The following is a 22,175-nucleotide window of genomic DNA, read 5'->3' as shown; positions in this document are numbered from 1 at the left end:
CACATCAATTTGGACATAGTTTCATTAGTCCGTAGTTGTGTCTATTCCAGTAACTTAGTGCAGGGTACTTGTCATCGCAAGCGACCTCAGTTAATGTCCGGCGCTTAGCCTAATTAACTCGTAGCGGAAGCCCTGAGTCCTGACTGTTACCTTGACTGTTGAACCTAAACCTTACATGAAAGCCACAGAACAAAGTGCGAACTCTTCGTGGGCAAGTATGTCCAGGAACCTTCCGGTGAAACAATGCCCCTGATGAACTGATAACGATGTAGACCAGAAGTGTGCTTACTGTGATAATGAAAGAACCCTGAGCGATGACGATCCCCCCATTGTTTCGCATATATTAACGCAAACACGTCTAACTTACATTGCAATAGCGGCGCACGTCTGTCACGACGTGGAGCGATGGAAAGGCATGGTGCGAGTAAAATGCAGGCAAGTATCGACCCCAGAATCTATTCAGATATTCAGCATGAATACTCTGAAGGTCGACATGAGGTGACACTGGCCTTTGGATGATTGAACCATGAGGCGGACGGACGGTGTTAGTTTGCGAAGCCTTGTAGTTCCAGATTTTCCATGGACATGACACGAGTTGTAAATCTTTGATCGCCATTCATTTGTCCTTGCTAGCAACTGCCTTGTGTGATTAAGATAATGAATTAAAGATCAATCGAGCCTGATTTCTTCCGAGATATAAGACCAAAAACATTGGGCGCTGGATGATGACCACACTTCGAACATGACAAGCCATCGGATGTTTCAGAACAACAAAAGAGAGCATCGTTGTATTAGATCACGAGAAATTCCTCCCGATACCACCAAGTGTAAAATTAGTGGTGCTTCTCGCGCTATGAAAGGATACGTTTGTTAGAGAGAAGCTGGTCGATCATGGAGAAAAGTCTGGAGACATGGCCATGAGAGCAAATCGAAGATTCGACCGAATGCGGCATGCCTTGTTTCAGCCCACGTGCTGTTTCCTTTTTGGTAGCTTCTTTATTTTCTTTCTGGCCAGTGCGCCTGGACATACTTCGCGCGTCGTTGACGACCAGCGAGCGTTTCCACCAGTAGAAGAATGGGTCTGAAAGGACAGTCCAAACTCGGGAGACGCGCTTTCCCTGCACAGGTCAAGTCTTTGTACTCCAATCCGCCGGAGTGCAGGGTAGTTACGACTCAACACTTTGGCAACTATCAAATCGTATGCGCTAATCGCAACCTTCTCATCAGACACCTGGACCTACACTTGCTAGACGAACATGTATAAAATGACGGTGGGTTTGGCACCAATAAACTTTCACAGCCAACTCAACTCACAGTTTCGACGCTTAGGCCCCTCCGAAAAGTCTCAGATTCACTTGCTGTTTCGCGTCTCTTTTTTGTTGGATACTCTTCCGCTGCATCCGACACTTTCAGCACAAAAGACTGTCTGTCGATAGTCCTCATTAAAAAGTCTCGCCTCACTTAATACTCGTACCTACCTACATATCATCCAAAATGCCGATCTGGGGTCTTAAGACTGTTGCTCAAGTCATCGCTACTGGCTTTGAAGGTCCTCAGCACTGCGATGAGCCATGGAACTACACGTTCGCAGTACGTCATTTATTTCCAATTAATCATGGCTTAAACTTAAATATATCTCTATTTCAAAACAGCCTGGCCAGCAGGTGTTGGTTCACATCCGTGGCGAGGGCCGGAATTCCGTTTGGCTCCCAGCCCGTGTCATCAAGCCTACACGATTCAAGCAATACCCCGTACGTCTTCATTACTCTGAACTTACGGCATCTATATTTAATTTTGTCTTTCTTCAGACCACGACTCTGCAGTACTGGAGGGTCGAATATCTTGACAATGGCGTTCGCCGAGCGGGCGAATTTTCTCCGCAGGACGGAGACGTAAAGCCCGATTGTCCATACGTCCGCGAACTCATCGCCGAGGAGCTAATGTGGCCAATCGATGACCCATCCCGCTCCATCCCGTCCATGCCTGTTTCGGCTGGTCGCAGCCGTGTTGCATGTTAATTTTGCATACACACTACGATGGTATTATTCGCGTTCTCTCGGTGCACCGATGCTGCCGAAGTTGCAGTCGTTATACTTTAAAATTTCTGTGCCTTATCATCACTTCCTACATACTCTAGCATTACACTATAAAGTACTCTTTAAATGTTGGGTCGCTTCCGGTTCCTCACGCATTGTTCTTTGTTCCTTGTCATAATTGTATCAACTAGTCACGATGCGCCTTTGAAATACCCCCTGTTCATCATTTTACGAAAAGAAGTGTTTATGTTGCTAAAAATGGATTGTTGTTTTACTGCTGCTGTACCTTGGCCTGTTTGTTGAGCGTGGTCCGCTCGGGCCGGGGGCATGATTACTCAGTGCCTTCCTGTTCTGGAAGGCTAAGCGCCAGAGATACTTTCCCGATCCTGACTAAAATTTGTTAGAAATGCTGATGATGGCCTCGAGTCATTCCTTCCAACTACCACTCGCCATTCCAGATCATAAGCACGTCTTGTAATTGCAACTAAGGCATGGCAGGAAGAATCAAAGGAATCAGGGTGAATGTAACTCCTGACGCACCTGAAGATGAGCAACCAGTTATTGGTCTCATTGGTATGGGCGAAATGGGGCGCATGTACGCGCATCACTTGTCGTGTGCCGGTTGGAAAAAGTACGCCATTCATCCCTCTTCTGCCATGAATTCGTCAAATATCAAAGAAGTCGCCATATCGCGTCATAAAATAGAATCCACGTCTGTGACCGTCCAGAGAAGTATGAACAACTCCAACAGGATATGAGAGGTATGATCTTCTCCCCCTTTATTGCGCCAGTACTGATTTACGGATATGGGGAACGACCCCCTGTATGCTATCAAGATACGCCAGGTGTGACTGTTTACCGGGATGGTCACCACGTCGCACGCGCGTCAGACTTTATTTTGTATTCTGTGGAGGCGGAATTTGTCGACCAGGTCGTTGCACATTACGGTCCATGTGAGTGCACCCGTGAATGTCTTCCATTACCCACCCTCCTCTTATCATGCCATGTGAGAGCCAACTATGGCCACTTCATACGACGTCACGTCTCGCTTATTTCTAAAATACCTAACGCGTTTATCTTTGTTCTTGTTCCATTTGGCTCTCACCAGTGTGTGCATCTGACACGTCTATTTTATAATTAGCCAGTAAACTTGGTTCTATCGTCGCCGGACAGACCTCGGTGAAAGCACCAGAAAAGGCAGCCTTCGAGAAATACCTACCTCCAGATGTTCAAATCGTTTCCTGCCATTCTTTGCATGGACCGACTGTTTCTCCCCTGGGCCAGCCTCTTGTGCGTAAAATCCGAGTATAATTTCTTCGGAGAAACATCTGTCTTTTGCTGATTTTCCCTTCCGATTCGTTCAGGTCATTATCAGACATCGCGCATCGGATGACGGACAAACCTTAGTGGAAAGCATTCTTAGACCACTTCGGTCCCGGTTCGTCTATCTATCATACGAAGATCACGATCTCGTAACTGCAAACACGCAGGCAGTCACGCACGCAGCGTTCTTAAGGCAAGTCTAAGTCCGTCCGCTTCTTGGCACTCCGTGCTTCTTTTACGCGCGACGTCTCGGGTCACCTATCTTTTGTATTACATTCGGTTCCTGCCGATGACCCCAAGCTTCTCACGTTGTTTCCAATTTTAGAGAATGGCCTCTCGTCATTATACCTCGTACTGACCCTTTTTGCCTTCGATTTTTACAACAGCATGGGCACTGCCTGGGCAGCACAAGGTACCTATCCTTGGGAACAAGGGTATTACGTCGGTGGAATCGAAACTGTAAAGGTTAACATCACTCATCGGATATACGCGAATAAGTGGCACGTCTATGCTGGTCTGGCTATTCTCAACCCCTCGGCCCGCGTGCAAATCGATCAATACGCCAAAAGTGCGACTGAGTTGTTCAAGTTAATGCTGGAGGGGAACCGCGACGCTTTGCGTTCACGCTTGTTCCGCGCCCGAGAGAAGGTCTTTCAAGATGAAGATAAAACTGGGCACCCGACGATCCTCCTAAGTGAAGATGTGCTAGATCGCTTTAGCTTAGGGCGGAAGCCGCAAACAGGGCAGTCGCCTATGTCCCCGTCGGTAGATCATGCGCCAGCAAATTCGCACCTTTCTTTGCTGGCGATGGTGGACTGCTGGGCTGCTCTTGGCATCCAGCCGTTTGTCCACCTTGCTCTTGCAGCAACGCCTATATTCCGTATGTGGATCGGTGTAGCCGAGTATCTCTTCCGCTCGACTGCTCGACTTATTAGCGCGATTGACGCGGCTCTTACGGACGTTTCGCATCGCGCGGACGACCTGGAATTCGTTGTTGCTGCACGGGGGTGGAGCCAATGCGTCCGCTTTGGGAACTTCGATCTGTACCGCCAGCGCTTCGAGCGCACAGCGGAGTTCTTCCGACCACGCTTCGGCGAGTCCGCACGTCTCGGTACTGAGATGATCAAAACAATTTTGGATAATAGTGGCCAGGGGCCCGTCCAGGGTGCTGGTGCTGGTATTAATGTTAGTGGCGGTGGTGGCGGGAATACTGAAGCAGAAAAAGTCGGAGAAACTCGCGTTAGCGATGCTGCAGCTGACGGTTCTTCGAAAGAGACGACAACTCATGCAAATGGAAGCACAAATGGCTCGTCTGCGTCTGCAAGCGTGCCAACCCTGCGACTACCGTCTATCCCCGCTTCGAACCATTAAATCGGGCTTGTCGCAGGAGAAAGGCCGTCGAGATCATGGATCAATGGATGGGAACGCCTACGTGGTGGTCGGACAATCTCAACGCCGATCGGGCTCATAAACAGCGAAGCGAGTTTAGGTTCTAGGGACAGATGTTCGTCTCGTCTCGCTTTGTTAAAATAAAACGGGTCCAACGTTATCTGTTACCTACCGTGTATTCTGGACTAGGCGATAAGTGTACATTCACCTGAATGGAACACACGAGAAGATTTAAATTATATATTGAAGAATATTGCGTGTCCATTTGCTAGAATGGTGTGTAGATATCCATTTTCAGGAGAAGCTTGGATCTTTGCGGATCCTTAGACAGCGAATAACGCCGATGCGGTCCGCCAAGCTTCAATCCACCCACGACTGTGGTTCGGGAATAGAAATAAAATAGGTATCGTTCTCGATTCAGTGCTGGTGCTATTAGTCCTACGGTAAGTTACGAAGTTATGGCGTTTGATACATTGGGAAATGGGAAAAGTGCAATAGAAGAGTAGTCTATTGAAATTGGCGCGGATGCTAATGTTCTGAGAAATAGTGTCCGATGGAATGTCAAAGAACGGTCGGATTAACTGATAGAGGGACAATATAGCAGGGTCGTTAAATTTAGCAAATGGGCCGTAAAAGAGGCGAAGAAAGTATGTAGAAGTAGTAGCATGATGAGCTGTGTGTGTATGTACTGAACAGGTGATGAGTATCATGTGAGACTTTGAGAAACACGATGTAAGAGTAATAGAAAGAGGGTATGTGCTGAAACGGGTGTTCGAGCCAGAAGAGACAGAGTGTCTGCGGATATCACGGAATTATATCAAAGGGTAAATATAGTAATAGGAGGGGTGCACAGCGAGTCAAACGAAGGGAAGCACATGCTCGGCAAGAGGTCCTCCACTGGCATGGCGAAAAACGTGAAACACGAGGTATACAGAACGGCACCACATGCCGGATAGGAGAATGTAGAGTGGCACGTAGTAAAAATAAGCAATCGCCATACGTGACAAAGCATGGAAGGAGGAACAGCAAAGAACTGCGCAATAACAAATGACACTAAGAAAGCAAAGTCCTAAACCATTGAGACATATAGATGAAACGAAAAAGTCGACGAAAGCAGTGTTGCGAAGGAACCATCAGGCCGTCTCGACGACATCCTCCTATCATACCGGAAGAGGGATGAGACGGGTGACGAGAGAGTTAGTTGAGCAGAACACCGTAAGCGAGGTACACTTGGCGGCGGCGACGAAACAATGTGCCGTTGAGTGAACCACACCAAGAAAAGATGACACAATCAGCAATGACCGTTACAGTGCCGTTTAACATTCGTTTAATGGACCAAAACAGGCGGCGGAGTCCCGGGTGCAGAAGGAATATTGAGATAGAGACTACCGTGGCGCGCTCGCTTACGCGGAGGCGTCTCAGGCGAGCCAATACGGGAACTGGACGGGGTAGAGTCATCCGAGTGAGCATAAACGGGATTTGCGTGCGTCAACAGCGAACGGGTTGTAAACGGGGCTGGGCCAGGAGCTGGTGGTAACGGCTCGCGAGATAAAAATGGAGACCTAGAGTCAAGGGCAGGCGAGGCAGACCAGCGTTGGCGCAGAGCGTCACCCGCCTCGAACGTCTGCGCCTCCCCATTTTTTGACTCCGGGCTGCGCCTTTGCGGAGCCGGCACGGGACGCTCATATGAGATGTCACGCCCGTGTCTGTGTTCACGTTCAAAATGCCTTGCATAACGCATGTCCATTTCCAATTCTGCAGCTGCGTCGTCTGAATAAATTTGACGGCCGCCGCCTGCGGACGAGAGAGGCGACGGATATGGCCGAGCACTAGTTCGAGCTGTATGTATCCTGGAGCTTGAAACACTTGTCGGTTCAGGGGCGGCTGAGGGACGCCCACGTAAAGAACTTCCGTGACTCCTAGATGGTAAGTAGCCTGGTATCTCCTCCGAAAGTGGCGGTGGGGGAGGATACGAGTAACTACGAGGCGACGGCGCGGTAAGCGGACGGACGCGCGCCAACGGCGCCGTTTCCGACGATGTGACCTGATAAGAGGGTACGGTGCGTTCAGAGACCGCAGGAAACGAGGCATGCAAAGCCGATGCGGACGTACGACGATCCGGATGCGGCGGAGGATGAGAAGGACCCGCCGAGTGCGGCGTCGCGAGCATCGGTGGCGGTGCAGAGCCTGATCGTGCCGACAAAGAGCTTTCCGCGCCTGTGTTCGAGCCGACAGGAAGTGCGGGGACACCTGCTCCTGGGCCTGAGCGAGGGCTAGGTCCTGGTCCAGGAAGGGCGGACAGTGGAGTACTCGGCGTAACACGCTGGTTTACCGCACTTGAGCTTGCGCCAGCTCCAGATGTGCCAGGACCAGCAAGTGCATAGGCACGCGTCGAAATAGCAGTCGGGCGTGGGGCAGTTGGAGAGTGTATTGTAGCGGAATTGCCAGTCACTATCTCATATGGTGAATTTTCGGTAATCTCGGGGTGCATCTGTACAACGAGCTTCTCTAATCGTATGCAGCGCTCCTCGAGCAGCCGATATCTTGCATACAGGTCGTCCCACTCGGAGCGAGTCACGTATTTATCACTGTTTGAAACGTCAGAGGGGCGGAAGGGACGATGAGCGCTGCGACATTTTAAGCCAAAAATTAATTGGAAGATTAACCACATACACAGGTTCAATTACGTGCCACTGGCATTTGTCCGGCTCACTACGCCGTGAACATGGGCCACATGGGTGCGTGCGATCGCACTTGATCTTTCGTCGTTTACATTCTGTAAATTCAATGGAACGTTAGAAAATATTAAAAATTGAATAAAGTACGCCGGAAACATCAAAAGCAGGCACGCCCGAAATGACAAATTCTAGAGACGCGTCAGACCGCGTAGCAAGTTACAACAAAGCGTTCCTCGTCATGATGAAGAATACGTTAAGACACCGTGTTCTCGTGATGATAAGAAATGGAAATGGGAACTAGGAGAAGAAAGAACGGGTTCAGAAAGGAACCGAAATCAGTGCTTACCGGTACAGCTCAACGCTTGTCTTCTGCGCTTCTTCTTCGGAGGCCCCCGTTCAGAGTCATTCTGCTCTTGATCCGAGTCGCCTTCAGGGGGTGAGATGTGCTGCTCGGAATACATGGCGGACGGAGGCTGAGCGAGTGACCTTACGCCAGGCGGTCTGTCGAAGGACATCTTGCGCTCTTCGTATGCAGGAGGGGGCGGATAGGTTGTGGTTGTAGTTGCGAGTGCGGGGGACCGCTGACTGCCAGCAAAGAAGGCAGACGAAGGACCATATGACGCGCCAGGAAGAAATTCGGAAGGACTATACTGCTGTGCTGGTACGGCGTGACGATGCGCGTGGGGAGGCGGTAGATCGGGATGCAGATGGTGAATGGACGGCAGCGCAGTTGGAGGCCCTTGCCGCGGGGCGCGCGCCTGTCCTCCGCCGACACCGCGCGCGGAAGAGGGCGGAGGCGGAGAATGCGATTCCGGAAGCGCTCGTCGGCCGTGCTCGACGCGTTCTCTTTCAAATGCGTGCTCTCGCTCGTGCTCATACTCGCGTTCGCGTTCTAGTCTGCGATCGTGCACATCGGTCGGAGATTGAGAGGACGAGACGCTGCGCGGTGAGCGATGCATTGCTAGATGCGTCCTCAGAAGATCAAAGCAATGAACGGAGAGAGCACAGAAGAGCCAGCAGCATGCAGTTGGTAAGGTAGACGGAATGTGGGCGGGCCGTAGGAGTCGAAGGTTGAGAGTTCAGAGACCTGAGTAGCTAAATAGCAGCAGATGATGATTGATGATGCTTGGCCGGCGGGATGAGGAGCGAAAGGAAGCACAAGCGAGGATTGGCGCAGATGGGATACTTTTATATCCGGGCAGACGCGCGAGCAGGGATTTGTGGAAAAAAGGCAGAGTGTCGGTCGGGGCCGCAAGTCATTTGATCAGGATCAGGGAAAGATTTCTATAGATCTGATCACATAACACCCTTTGCGATCTGTCGCAGCTCGGGCTTTGCGATGATTAGTACGACAGCACCAGCAACGGGGCGACGGGTCGGCAATTGTGGCTGTTTCCCCTTGCGGACTATCTGCGAAGGTGATAGCATGTGCGAACAACTAGACTACCAGTAAGTAGTGCTGTTGTGTTGTTAATTATATTTTCTGTCGGGCTATGGGACAGCCTCGCTGGACAGAAAACGCGTATGGACTCGCGGGAGGTTCGGCTACCTGGCACAAGCACAAGACGGCACAGAACACGGGTACTCGCAGTAACCTCGGAAGCTTCGACTCGTCGTTTAACTTTTTAGGCTTCGACGTCGGTGTCGTCCGAACGCCGTGTTAAATCCGGCCTTGTTTCTGTCCTTTGATCGCACGAAACAAACAGCACAGCAGGCAATTGTGACGTGGTCTATTGTAATGTCCACGCTAATTCATTCGTTGTAAAGAGTTAGAAATGGCCGGATGCATCGAGCCGGTTTCGTCGTCGCGGCGTTATTTCGTACTTTGTCTGTGTGGCAAGCACAGCTGCTCGCTGGAAGGGAACATGGTTTTTGGCTCTGCACCCAGTCATATGTACCCGCTAGATTCACGCGCTTGGTCGCTTCCTCGCAATCGCCGTCTCACACACTTCCCTCGCGAGAATCCACAGCGTCCGAACTGTCCTCATTTCAATCCGGTGTTCTATGCGTTCATAGCATATATCTTCGTTCACTTCCGCCTCATTCTATTCGTCTGCCCAACATTCGCATCTAATTTTTCATTTTCTCTATCGAACCTTGAGAAGGTGTTGCGTCGGAGATAGCGTCCGCGCTTGCACCTGGTGGCGGATCGTAAGGAAAAAATTGCATTCGGACACGAATGATGCCCGCTGAAACACGCTCGCTTGGGCTTCATACACACTGGACTGAGTTCATGTGCTTTTTTTGGCCCTTTTCCATCGCGTCTGTTTCCATCGACTGCGAATCGCAGTGATGATGATGATTATGACGATGATTTTGAAAATCTCGCGTGTTATACGGAGCATTCGGCCATTGCCCCCGGCGCAGGAGTCTAAGGAGACGCGAATCGTTTAATTACGTTGCGTTGCTCTGCGCCGGCATCGGGCATCAGCCTACTGGGCCAGGCGATGTCGACCATATCCCACCGTCGACACGCTACGCTACCACGACAAGACCGCACGCCCCCGCTTTCGGCCTTAGTACCGAGCGCGCGCCTCTTGTGCTTTCCCGAGCTGACTTAGCCTCCGCCCGCCTTTGCCCGCTGGGTGCAATTCAGCTCGGATACTAGCCGTTTTCAGTGTTTCATATGGCCATCTATCCATTTCTCCCGTCGTCGTTCGGCAACTTACCTCCTCGAGTGATATTAATATTTTGTGGCGCGTCTTAATGTATTCAGCAACTTCCTTGCCGTCAATGTGTTTGAGAAAGTATGAGGACACATGTCTCAGCTCGAGACGTAAGATCCGAGCGCTGCCTCCTGGTCTCTCCTGAACCTGATTTCACATGACGACACACGGAACGAACGGCGGCTGAGGGCCTTACCAAATTATCGACCGCCTTTAGCCGACGTCAACGGCTGTTTTTCTCCGAGCTCTCATCTTCCATCACTTGGCGTTTGTGGTTCTATCTCCGTGATCCCAGGGATCCGTGATTCGCGCCATCTCAATGTCGCTCCCATCCGACTGAATAAAATCCCACACGCATCCTTCGTGGGCTTTGCGTATCAATCGCCGCGTTACGGCATCATCACACTCTCGGTACCTCGATGTCCGAATCGTCTCGCGGCTGGCGCTCTATGGATTTTGATCTCAACAAGGGCCTTCCGCTCTCGTCAACAACCTGTTTGCGTTCATTTCACCGTAAACTCCATAGAATATATCAGAGCAATGATGCAAAGCAGCTTTTATCTTCCTTCTTTGGCACAACTAAGGTCCAAGGTACCGGCCATCCGATCCCGCATCTACTGCGTACTCTATCTTTACTCCGGCGTCATACCTCGACCAGGTCTAGCGCACGTCAAAAATGCGTATTCATTTCGGTCTTTGTGTTTGATTCCTCTTGGTCGCCTTCACAACCGGAAACCCCATTTGCCACACTAGCTTTTTTTGATCGCCTGTGAACACTCCGTGAACGGACACTCCGATGTCATCGTGTTTCTTCCGAGCACTAGTAGAATGTGCTGTGCATCAAAGGTCCTTGCTGTGCTTACGCTTGGAATATGAATATACATATCGGGAATTGTTAATCAAAACTGTTCTATTGGACCTCTTCTGTTAATCTTTCCTGCCAATCCGCCACTGGGGTTAAAGTGAGATGGTTAGTACAGTGTGCCACTAGTTTTGTTATACTTAAACACTGAACTGATGAACCTTCTTGGCTGTGTTGTATTTTTTAGTGCCGGAACTGTTAATGTCGGAATGGACTTCGAAGGGTTGGCTTGGTGCGTGGCGCGTTGGCGCTACGCTCTCGTCGAAGTAGACATGTTTCGGTGCCTAGCCAGGCAGTGTATGTTTAAACGCCTTTCCGTCATCCTATTCTGGAAAACAAACTAACCTCTGAACTTCGGCTCGTCTTTCATGAATAAGGGCCGACCGGACTAACACGAATGTTGTAGGTACCCGGCCGGAGAAACCTGATACATATTAGTGGTTCCGGGTATCCTCAAATTAACCACTATGCCACTATGCGTTACGAGACGAAACAGCATTTATAGCCGGACCGTTTCTACAAATACTCTGGTCCATCATGAATCCCGGAACAGCTCTTCGCTAAGCTCTCTTTTCCCTGACTCGAACAATTCGATGCATCGTGGTCCCAGTGGTGCCAAGTATTCTCAAAACTTTATCATTAATATTCTACGTAGCGAGACAATACAAGACCTTTCGGCCGGGACTTTTCTATAAGTAAGTTCGTCCATGATGAACTCCGAGAATAACTCTTCTCTTCTCCCTCCCTGACTCAAACGATCCGATTCCCGGATGGAATCAATCATCAAAGAATTCAAGAAAACTAAAGCTTCGAGCGCGCCAGATACCCAATGACACCTTTCCTTCTAATATGCGAAAGGCTATGCCTAACAGTGATTGCCAGGATCAGTATTTTTCTCTTGAATTCATTCCCAAACTCCGAATCATTGTTCAAAAATACTGCAACAACTTTGTAAGTAAGTCGGGTATTGGTATCATGGTTGAGAAGGCAGGATGTAAATCTGCGCTTTGTGATCGTGCTTCACGGTCATGGAAGCTTGTTTCTATTATTTTTAAAGCTCTGCTCAAGCTTCTTTACACACACGGATGTCTGGTATTCCCGCCATCCTATTACCCACCTTGGTCGAGTTGTTCAGCAGTCTTTGTAATTGCGGTGACAAGTATTATTAAGTAGACACGCGGCGCGTTTAAGCGCCCGGTGATCGTGGATCATGGAGGTCATCGGGGCTTCGGAGATCAACAAGTGCAATTGCCACTGCTGCGGCTTCCTCCGTGATCGATGTGCAATCCTGGAGGCCGGAAGTGGGGAAGACGGACTGTAAATTAAACTTCGAAGGACTCTCTTTTCTTTTCCTTTCGGGACTTTGCACGAACAAGGTTCCGTGTTGTGGCTTATCGGAACCTGTGATTCACCTGGTCTACTGACGTACCGTTTTAATCTATAACGTTGTGAAAGATACCTCTGTTGTAAACTTGACTTGTATGTGTCGGGTGACCGTTCATTAGTGTGAGGTGCTGATAAGAAGGCTGCACGACTACACAATTACTTAGCCGTAATAGCAATAGCAGTATAAGGCTCATCTTTATATTTCATTACACATCGCCTTACTAAAAATCTATATTTAATGCATATCATAACCTTATTGTCTCCTACAAACGTGCTCCATATTTGTAGTAGGCTAAATACCGTTTTGACTTTAAACACGGCATAATGATAAAGTGCCTTGAACCTCGGCACTATCCGGTAACAATGTTACATGTACCTTGCACTTTTTCACATATACACATACGAAATTATCTGAGAGGATTAAATGAAATATAACGTGAATAATTCAAATGCAGAGCATTGCTCTCGAAACGTGTCAGAAATCAGAAGTTATCTTTAACGTGTAAATTCCCTTTTTCAAGTTGGAAAGTGGCGCGCCACTGACGAATGGATGTCATCCTCGATCGATCATGTCGAGCATTGACAGGTCGAGATGATGTGGTCAGAGCCAATGATCCCACCTATAGTAACCGTAGTAGCAATACTTGCGATTTGAGCTTAGAAAACTTGCTTTTTTTAAATTCGATACGGGTCCTGATAGATCCAGACATCAACAGCGATTGATGCACCATACGTGTTTTTGTGGGAGCCCAAGCGTTAGCAGAGCTTCTTTCCTCCCAATTCTAGATAAGCAAAGCATGAAGAAGCTGGATGATGGACCGAATAGATCGTCACTGTCTTGATGAATTTCCTCGAGAAAAATTGGCAATATCGCAAGGTAAACATGCAGAGCAGAGATCTCTTGTGGAAATTATGGCGAATACATGGTCATACCATCCGTAACGAGATCAGAATCAAGTTTGCGTTGAGACGGCGGACGAACATGCTACTCCGTGTCCCATGAAGGCAAGAATAAACAGGTTCAATTAAGCTTGGAGAAGTGTACCATGTTGGAATAAGACGCCTAGACAGGTGAGGAGAAACACTGAAAGACATGTGACGAGCATTTGAACCTAGGAAACGATACGAGAAATCTGTTGCTCCTCTACGGGCCGCAATCGATATTGAGAGAATCGACACGATCTTGGGTGAAGAGCAGTTAGTCTCCTCCGAACGCAGTTCAAGATGAACCCATCGCTCTCGAGTAAGCTCGAGAGCAAGAAGACCATCCCAAATATCGACCCTCGGAGTGCAACTTTCGAATGAAGAAAAAAAAATAAAAAGCGACTACAGAATGTCTTAATGAATGGAATTGGCGCACGGACCACGTCACGTGCACATGTTGTTTTCACTGGACGTTTGCGTTGCTGAGGTTCTTTACAGTCAACCTCAACTTCTGCTAAACCATCTCGTTGACTTGAGGTGAAACGAGAGGTTGCACATATTGGATGTGAAGCTGGGAGGATGGATCTACGGAGTCATCAGCTGGGCATGCCGTTTGCTGATTTTTTCCTACTGGTTAGACGGCGAATCAGCTCTTGATACAATTTTGAAATTTTGATGAATTTGCGCTTAGTAGCAGCTACAATAAATATACCAATAATAATGTCTCATAATTGTATGCTGTTATGAAGTGTTGCATTGTGGTATGTAGAATAAAATGCATGGTGATTTAGAAGTGGTCATGAAAATCAGCGTGACAAATATTTCCTAGGACGTCACGCGTGTGTGTCACGAGGTTGCTCAACGCCAGTCTGCGATCTTGTCCTGGACCAAATGCTTGGAATATCCAGGTAGCAGCATCATCATGTTTTTCATTGTAAGAATACAGTTTTTACTTTAAAGAAAACTATGTCTCAAAGTGACTTTCCCGGCAGAAAGAGCTAACACACACAATCCTGTTACATCCGTCTTACTTCGGGCCTCGCATGCTACAGTTCCTTGAGACGAAACTATACGCAGACGTTGAAGGAACATGTTCGGGCCAATTTGGGTATATTATCGCTGTCGTCAGTGTATTAGACATTGGGAAGGGTATGGTGCTTCCTGGTAGTGGGCAAGCCGAATTTGTGACGCGCTACCGTGCAATTGTGTTCAAGCCGTTTAAAGGAGAGGTTGTGGATGGCGTAGTAAATAACGTTAACAAGGTCTGTCCTACTGAAAAAATGACGTGCACTCTGCTTGTCGCAGGTAGTTACTGATGGGCATCGCGGTAGATGGGGTTCTTCGCAGAAGTTGGACCATTGACGGTTTTCGTCTCGCATCAAGCACGTTCATTTGCTTCATTAGTATCCCGATCATATACTCATTTTTTTTGTTCTAGCTAATACACCCTGACATGAAATTTGATCCCAACTCAAATCCGCCATCCTTTGCATCAGACGAACAGGTTAGTCAATATTTAGCTTGTTTTCCCTGCATCGCGTTACTACGCCTTACGGCGTGGTTTTTCCATATCGACTAAAATCTCCCACAGATCATCGAGAAAAATACGAAGGTGCGATTAAAGATCGTTGGTACGCGAGTTGACGCGACAGAAATTGTAAGAGTTCTAGCATTTTTGTGTTCATCACGACGAGAAAACTGACATTTGAATACTCTAGTTTGCTATTGGTACCATCAAGGAAGACCACTTGGGAGTTATAGAATAGCGCTTTCTTATATACATGTACTCTACTTGATGTGAGACCTCTCATTTGTTCCGCTTCTGATCTCTGCCCTGTACTCAATAGACAATTATTACTTCCCGTATATCGTCGTTACACTGCATCCTTTATGTGAGAACTTGGACTCGTGGATCACAATTAGAGCAACAGCAAGCACTTCAGTACAGCTGGAGCTCGGGTGAATTAGGAACGTCTCATGAGAAATAAGAGTGGATAGAGTCCATTCACTGTGGTATACCAGAGCCGAGGAACTGATAGTCGGAAATTCTAGAAGCTACCCACAGTTCGAGAGCGGATTCTAGCTTTGGGGGCAGTTTCGAAGGTTTCTGAACTTTCTCTCGTGAGCTCTAAGGAAAAAAGAATTCAAACGTTAGTCTGTGTCTGAGACGTTCCCAACCTACTAAATTGAAGAATAGCGGTCAGTGGACACCGTGGAACCGAGACTGCTCCAACTTATCATCTGTATCGATCGGGATCAAAGACAGGGGAGTGACTAAACTGCGTGCGAAAGGCATGGAACCACGAGTATAGTTACCTTTCTCTCTGCTTTGCTAAACGGACCGTCCTCGGACGTGGCCTCGACTAATCTTTTCTTGATAAAGGCATTGGTCTATAAAAAAAGTGAATGGGCCAGGATCTTTTAATTGGTCTCACTACCACGGTTTAGTGGATTATCTATTAAAACCTTTGTGGTTCTACAACACAGAACATCCGGGTGGGACATGAGAAGCTATTATGTCTCCACTTCAAGGTTCCTAACAGGTCTTGTAGTATTGGAAAGTTTAAGGATATCCCTAAAGGTAGTACCATCCGGGATGTATTGTACTTTGGGACTCAGTTTCACACGCGCTTGATCTTTTACAGGATATTCTTCGACTAATTTTGTAAGCAACCTCTTGACCGTATCTTGTTTTATTTTAAGCTGGGCTAATTTCCTTTGCAGGTACTCCCGCAACTCCGATAATGGGTAGTGCTCCTTCTCCTCGAGGCTTTTCTTGTCAAGTTTTATATTCTTTTCTGACATCTTGCGGATAAATCCATCGATTGCTCTCGAGCTAACTATGGGATTCTGCGACACCATGTGCACAGAGAGCTTTGAGCGTGTCGCGGACCGTGGATCGAAAAACATTTTAAATGTATTCAGGATGTCAGACCTTGTCAGACTTTCGACAAGCCCTGCATCGTTGGTTCGCTGCTCAAAGTCGTAACTTCCCGATTCGATGGCGTTCCAGAAACCGTCAGTCTCGTCTGGGATGCCCTCTTTTCTCTTAGTCAGTGTATTAATGAGCCCACGCTTATGTGTATTGAATTCTGCTTCAGCCTGATATGAATTATCCTCAAGTTTTTTGCGCATTTTTTCTAAGAAAGCCTCGATGCGTGACTCGACGAACGTTGGATGCTTGTCTGACCGGATCTTAATTCTCCAACCAATGGATTCGGCACGCTCTATTGTGTCGGAGAGGACTAGGTAGCCAATGTGTTCCTGTTCTCGGAGAGTGTTGTTAGCAGGTTCTTCTAGAATTTGGGCCAGTAGTTTGCATTTTACGCGAGTTTCGGGGTCAGAGCTACTACCAACATGACAATAGTAACTGACGCCTGAGTTGACTTCATCTTTGCTCCTGACAGGAAGTTCCCAGATATAATTGCCCCCTGTTGGATAGAATTGAGTTCAGACGCAGAGACTATTATAAAGCCAGATTAAGCACCGATTGGAGGAATACGTGAGCGGTGACCATAACGCCATTCTGAAGGTTTTGCTTTGAAAGTATTGTGCAGCAGAGATACGATCTGTAATGCTTCCTATCGGCGAAGAAAATCGTCATTCGTGTGGTAGAAAATTGACGAGCTGATTCAAACCTCTTTATAAAAGTTACCGTTGACTAAGATTGTATAGTTTAATTCTGATAGAAATGATTTCGCATGCTCAGTTAGTTCCTTGATAGTGATACCTGAGCTCGGATTAGAACTTTTAGCATTACACATGACGTTATTCACAGACCATCGAGCGCCTTGACTCTTTCCTCGATTGTAAAGCTGGAATCCTCTAAAAGGTATGTCAAATAATGATTAGAAACCTCTTCAGGCTGCTTGAGAAGCGTATTCATCTGATCTCGTCTCTCCTAAATAATATAAAAGAGATCAATGCTGCAAGTACACAAGCCAGGTCTTTTTTGAAAAGTCACCTTGTCTATCCAGATCGACAGACGCCGCTCTTCAATCGAAAGGTTCTTGATTGTTTCACAAACTCGTTGGGCAAGACGGCTCACTCCATCATTCCAACCCCCAACAATCATGGTGATGCCTCGCAAGGATGGGACTAATCCGAATCCTACACCAGCAACTTCCATGTCGTGCGAGTACTCTCGTAACGCATCTCTGATGAGATCTGCAAACAGCTGTGTCATTACATAAGCTCTCACACTTGTACCTGGAATGCGCCTTTGTTGTATGAAATTATCAGCACAAAGACTCTTGCAGTTGGTAGGAATAAAATGTAAGCATACGTCTGTATTAATATTTTTATCTTTCCCTTTGGCATCCAAAATTGATCGTCCTTCTTGTGCCACACCTCCATGAGTTGGGTTTTCACAATAAGAGCAGGCTGCATCTTGATTTTATAAACCGTCATTTTATCAACTTTAAGGTTTTTGGGTATGAATTTATTTTCCTTAGCCAGATTAAATTCAGTTGTATCTTTAGGATTGTTGGCCTTAGAAAGTTCCAATATTCTTCAGACAATTTTCTGCTAAATCCAGAGCATATGCACATACTTTCAAAACGAGTTTATCATCAATATTCTTCACCTCATAGCATGCCTTATGCCACTTTTCAGTTATCCATTTTCGTTTGGCAGACTGGCTATGGTGTTGGGCTTGCAAAATAATAAAGCAATTCTCAATATTCAGCTTGTCCAATGTCCTTTGGATTTGTTTCTCATTCCATTCTCGGACTAATAAATGTCCACTCAGAAGCAGGTTATGCGGAATTTGGAGTTTCATCCAATTGGCAATATCAACTGCATACTGAGCTGATTGATGCCTTTGCCTACTATCGTTAAAGTCGAAAAAGATTCTATTCAGTTGCCTTATTTCATTCTGAGCCCATTCTGGAAGGTTGTATTTGTGTTTATGCAAAACATTTATAAATTTAAAGCAGGCATCAACGACTTCTTGGTATTTCTCTAGAGATCGCACAATACAGTTATATTAAGTCATTGAAATATTATAGCAGAACTCACCGAATGCGTCCCCTTTCAGTTCTATGTAGATATAGAACAATGCACTGTCACGATCAATATTGGTTTTGTTGACATCAATATCATTAATCAATCCTTTCTTCGTCAGGTAAGAATATAACGAGCCAGGACCCTTATGACTAATAAAATGTTTAAGGTAATCAGCTGGTTGAACATGCCACAGCGGATTCTGGGACGGGATTGGAAATTCGATTGTGATATTGTATATTTCTTGTTTTGCTTTCAAGCGGACGATTCTCTGATATCAATAAGCGAGTGAGTCATTAGTCGTGATTGAGAGAAAATGACTATTTGAAGTACGTACTCCAAGTCCAGATTTGCCATAAGCCTTTCCAAAGGAAACTGGAGCGGGATGTTGGCCACGGTTCTCAACTGATGAGAAAAACTCTGCCACCCAGCGAGCGAGATCATCAAGAGAATCTTCAAGATAAAATTAATGGGTAAATCATTTTACATAATAATGTAGCAAACCTTTCCCAACTATTGCTAAACTCATCCGACTTGCACAGTATTCCCTTTCCCACCATTGTCTCCATGTCTCTGCAGCCTTTCTCTTGATTTTATCAAGGCTACAGTCTATGGAGCTCTCTCCAACATGTTTGGTAGTGGATGTTTTGCTGCTGCGAGTGTGTTTATCGTTTGTAGTCGAAGTTGATTCCCTAGTGTTCCGCACTGAGCCAGTTCTAGTGGAGGACTTACTAGATGGCCTCATACTTTGGGATTTCCCTTCATAATTGCTGTCCCTGGACGACTTTGCTGAGGGACCAAGTGACAATAATGTCTCCTGGCTTCCACAGCAAAACTTTCTCTGTGGGTGGTCATCGTTTGCTAATGCTTTTTCAACCGAAAATAATAACCAGCCGTCATCCTGATAATGTCCCTTGTGTTCGTTTGTAATTGAAGTTAGCACTTCTTCTGTTGCTTCCCAATCGAATTTAGGACAGTTGAAGAAAGCAGCGAACTGCTCGAGTGCACCTTTGAGTGCACCCGAAGCAAGTGAGAAGTAAAACGTAGTGTTCAAGGCATCTGTGTTTGCGTTGTACCATCCATGATTTGCCTTAATATACTGTTGCACATTGAAGCGATCAAAATACTAATCACAAGCAAAACTAACACAATTTACCCTTTGAAAATCGTTTATTTTCGGGAACTTATTGGTTCCCTGCAGAGCATGATTGTCAAAGTGAGCATGTAATATTCCTGCAGAATGAGTTCTTTAGGTGTCTGGAGCGTACCAGAGATAGCATGTGTTCGCAAGCATGTGCAACACCAGGGTGATTATCCTGTAGGAAAGTGAGTACTATTGTTTATGACTAGTAGTTTGGTGCCTTGGATACGACTTTCGGTGGCATATGTATTAGAAAGGACAACGCCTTGGAGCAGCCTAACATTGGTTGCAATAGATTACTGGAGATGAGACTACTCACTGGATCCTGAAAGTAACCAACCGAGACATTCATTGCTGCACCGGCCACTTGTTCTTTGCTATCTTTCACGAGAGTAGCTTCTAGACCGTTCTGTAAGCGAATTACACGGTATTCACGGGGATCCGAATAGCCACTCTGGATAGGTTTTTTGTAGACATAGTATGCTGGAACATTCCCTTGAGCAGGAACAGGACTCCAGTCACCCTCGGTTTCTCTCGAGCTTGTCATTTTCCTTTGGTTGACGAATACACAATTATCAAAACTTGGAGTTGAGATGGAAAGGCCTGAGTGGAACTTAAGTATGCTATTAGAGAGCAGAACCAGGCTTGTGTGAAGTCGATATATATTCTATAGGTTGTGCAAACCAGAGCCATACCATAGTAATGAAAGGCTCCATTTCCTTCCTCTTGCATGAAAAAGGAAACTAACTCTTAAGAGCGATAAGTTTGCAAGTAATGAGGCTAGAGAATAGCCGATGTATTTGGGGTTGTTATATGTATTAGAATATTCCTTGCAAATATAAATAAGTAGTGATGTGTCAGTGCTCTCTGCCCACAATTTCTACAGTAGAGATTTATATATCGACAGGATGACATAGTCAACTATCCTGCTTGGGTAGGTGCAAACACCTGCAGGTAAATGAAGTTTGCGTCGTCAAAAAATTGTACAACGTTGTCTATAGACTCGTTCATGTATAGAGCGTCTAATATTGCCATTCTAGCCTAGTAGACTAGGCTGCTTCGAGCAATTGCTGAGGTACTCTCGTTTCATCTGATAATAGACAGGTCCATTTACCACATTAGCTTTTGATAAACTATGCATAATGTATTACGCATTGTGGACAGGGCGCTTTTCTTGTTGATTAGTTCTCCAGATGTTAGAAGGTAGTGCCACACACTATGAGAGGAATCAAAAGAAGCCAAGGAAAACATGTACACACTGCAAAGTTCAGTCCAGTCTATTTAGATACAGTCTTGACTAAGGCTTATTCATCCTCGAAATAGTGTGGCGCAAGCGCCGCTTCTTACCGTAATAAGTTATGAGTGCCGGAGCAAGGTTTACTCTGGTGGTCTGGTTGCAGGCAAAGTGTCCTAACCGGATGCTATTAAAGTCCATTGCATTATTTCGGTTCACGAACATGTCTACTGTCGTGGTGCCCCCCTTGCGGACATGACCCACAACCGGAAAAAAATTGCTATTACTCCTCCAATCCTTGCTCAATCTTCATGGGATTATGTACATATGTATTCAGGCATATAATTAATATATACATGAAATTATGAGACCAAAAAATGGGCAGAAAAAAAGATATTGTGCTTGCAATCCAAAGACTGCAAAAAGTTGAAGATTTTGATACTCTAAATTCTTTCCCACACATTGTATACTTTATATTAATTCAAATAATGCATTTCTCACACTGTAATTTTGTTTTAGTGTACATTAGCATATGTAGTATGTACTGTATTTTTTAGAATAAAAAATGGATAATGTTTGAGCAAGTTATAGCAACTATTGCTATTAGTCCTATTTTGTTATATTAGATTATACCAATCTACTAATCTCTGACTTTATAATTTTTTATACAAAATTCTATATATTAGACTTATAAAATAAAGCTTATATTTATAGTTATGTACACTAGAAGTATATATTTACTGAAAATTCTAACATAAACTTAATTACTTTAATTTATATTAAGTTATTATTTTTATAACTTAAAAACTATAGTTACAATAAGTATTAGTAGTAAAACTACTACTATTATTTAAAAAAACATGTGTCTATCCTTTATGATAGATAGAATAAAGTATTAAAAGCAGTATGATTATGATAACAGGAAGAGAAGGAATGTGAGCCTGAAGTAAAGGAGAAAGAGTTTGATTAGTATTAATGTAAAATAGTAGAATACTTATAACTAAATAAAGAGAAAGATTATTAAACAAACTCAACAACTCAAACCTTAGGATAGGAAGAAATATACCATATATGAGTACTAGCATACTAGAAACATAGAGATAGTGTGAGATAGTGTGAGAGTGGATAGAGTAAGAGAGAAATAGTAGAATATAAGTAAATAATTCTAAGTTATTATAATAAGCCTGTTCTTATAAATAAAAACACAAATCTTATTATTAAATAAACTCTATATAACTAATAGAATAGAATTACCTTTGTTTCATATCCAATTCAGTCTAGTTTGAAATGAAACCAAGTTTGTGTATGAGAATATACACTTAGATACAGTAGGCAAATTTCTTTCCTGCAGAGTATTCACTTGTGAGTTAGACACACTTTTTGACTTGTCATTTTATAAAATCAATAAAATATTTATTTTTTAATTTTCGAAAAAAATAAAACCAAAATATTATAAATAATATGTTTTAAGTTTTAATTATAGTTTTTTCAAGTTATAGAAGAGTTGTAGTAAATACTAAATACTAATATGT

General features: G+C 45.5%; 5 protein-coding genes across 5 annotated transcripts; 3 read left to right on the top strand and 2 right to left on the bottom strand.

The window, feature by feature from the left end:
- Positions 1–1,494: 1,494 nt before the first annotated feature.
- Positions 1,495–2,018, top strand: FOMMEDRAFT_130462 (uncharacterized protein; the record flags this gene model as incomplete). Its single annotated transcript, XM_007261103.1, has 3 exons — positions 1,495–1,590; positions 1,653–1,751; positions 1,809–2,018. 3 exons carry the CDS (start codon positions 1,495–1,497, stop codon positions 2,016–2,018), a joined length of 405 nt encoding a protein of 134 aa, XP_007261165.1.
- Positions 2,019–2,527: 509 nt separating this feature from the next.
- Positions 2,528–4,730, top strand: FOMMEDRAFT_149722 (uncharacterized protein; the record flags this gene model as incomplete). The annotated part of the gene is made up of 5 exons (XM_007261102.1): positions 2,528–2,667; positions 2,742–2,989; positions 3,178–3,326; positions 3,401–3,543; positions 3,746–4,730. 5 exons carry the CDS (start codon positions 2,528–2,530, stop codon positions 4,728–4,730), a joined length of 1,665 nt encoding a protein of 554 aa, XP_007261164.1.
- A 599-nt stretch (positions 4,731–5,329) lies between these two features.
- On the bottom strand, positions 5,330–9,227 carry FOMMEDRAFT_15938 (uncharacterized protein). The gene is made up of 3 exons (XM_007261101.1): positions 7,773–9,227; positions 7,422–7,524; positions 5,330–7,336 (listed from the first exon to the last, which is right to left on the bottom strand). The coding sequence occupies exons 1-3, from the start codon at positions 8,383–8,385 to the stop codon at positions 6,076–6,078; spliced, it is 1,977 nt and encodes a 658-aa protein (XP_007261163.1). The 5' UTR covers positions 8,386–9,227; the 3' UTR covers positions 5,330–6,075.
- A 4,918-nt stretch (positions 9,228–14,145) lies between these two features.
- FOMMEDRAFT_137613 (uncharacterized protein) lies at positions 14,146–15,134 on the top strand. Its single transcript, XM_007261100.1, has 6 exons — positions 14,146–14,198; positions 14,257–14,526; positions 14,596–14,646; positions 14,703–14,768; positions 14,856–14,921; positions 14,983–15,134. Exons 1-6 carry the CDS (start codon positions 14,187–14,189, stop codon positions 15,028–15,030), a joined length of 513 nt encoding a protein of 170 aa, XP_007261162.1. The 5' UTR covers positions 14,146–14,186; the 3' UTR covers positions 15,031–15,134.
- Positions 15,135–15,778: 644 nt separating this feature from the next.
- On the bottom strand, positions 15,779–19,956 carry FOMMEDRAFT_73398 (LuxS/MPP-like metallohydrolase; the record flags this gene model as incomplete). Its single annotated transcript, XM_007261099.1, has 14 exons — positions 15,779–16,695; positions 16,752–16,845; positions 16,903–16,994; positions 17,045–17,165; positions 17,229–17,484; positions 17,550–17,755; positions 17,817–18,226; positions 18,284–18,539; positions 18,606–18,721; positions 18,773–18,816; positions 18,997–19,367; positions 19,425–19,463; positions 19,537–19,584; positions 19,729–19,956. The coding sequence occupies 14 exons, from the start codon at positions 19,954–19,956 to the stop codon at positions 15,779–15,781; spliced, it is 3,198 nt and encodes a 1,065-aa protein (XP_007261161.1).
- Between the last annotated feature and the right edge of the window lie 2,219 nt (positions 19,957–22,175).

Source organism: Fomitiporia mediterranea, assembly GCF_000271605.1.
Source record: "Fomitiporia mediterranea MF3/22 unplaced genomic scaffold FOMMEscaffold_1, whole genome shotgun sequence".
Classification (NCBI taxonomy): Eukaryota; Fungi; Basidiomycota; class Agaricomycetes; order Hymenochaetales; family Hymenochaetaceae; genus Fomitiporia; species Fomitiporia mediterranea.
The sequence above is the reverse complement of the archived record's forward strand: the minus strand, read 5'-3'. Positions and strand labels throughout refer to the sequence as shown.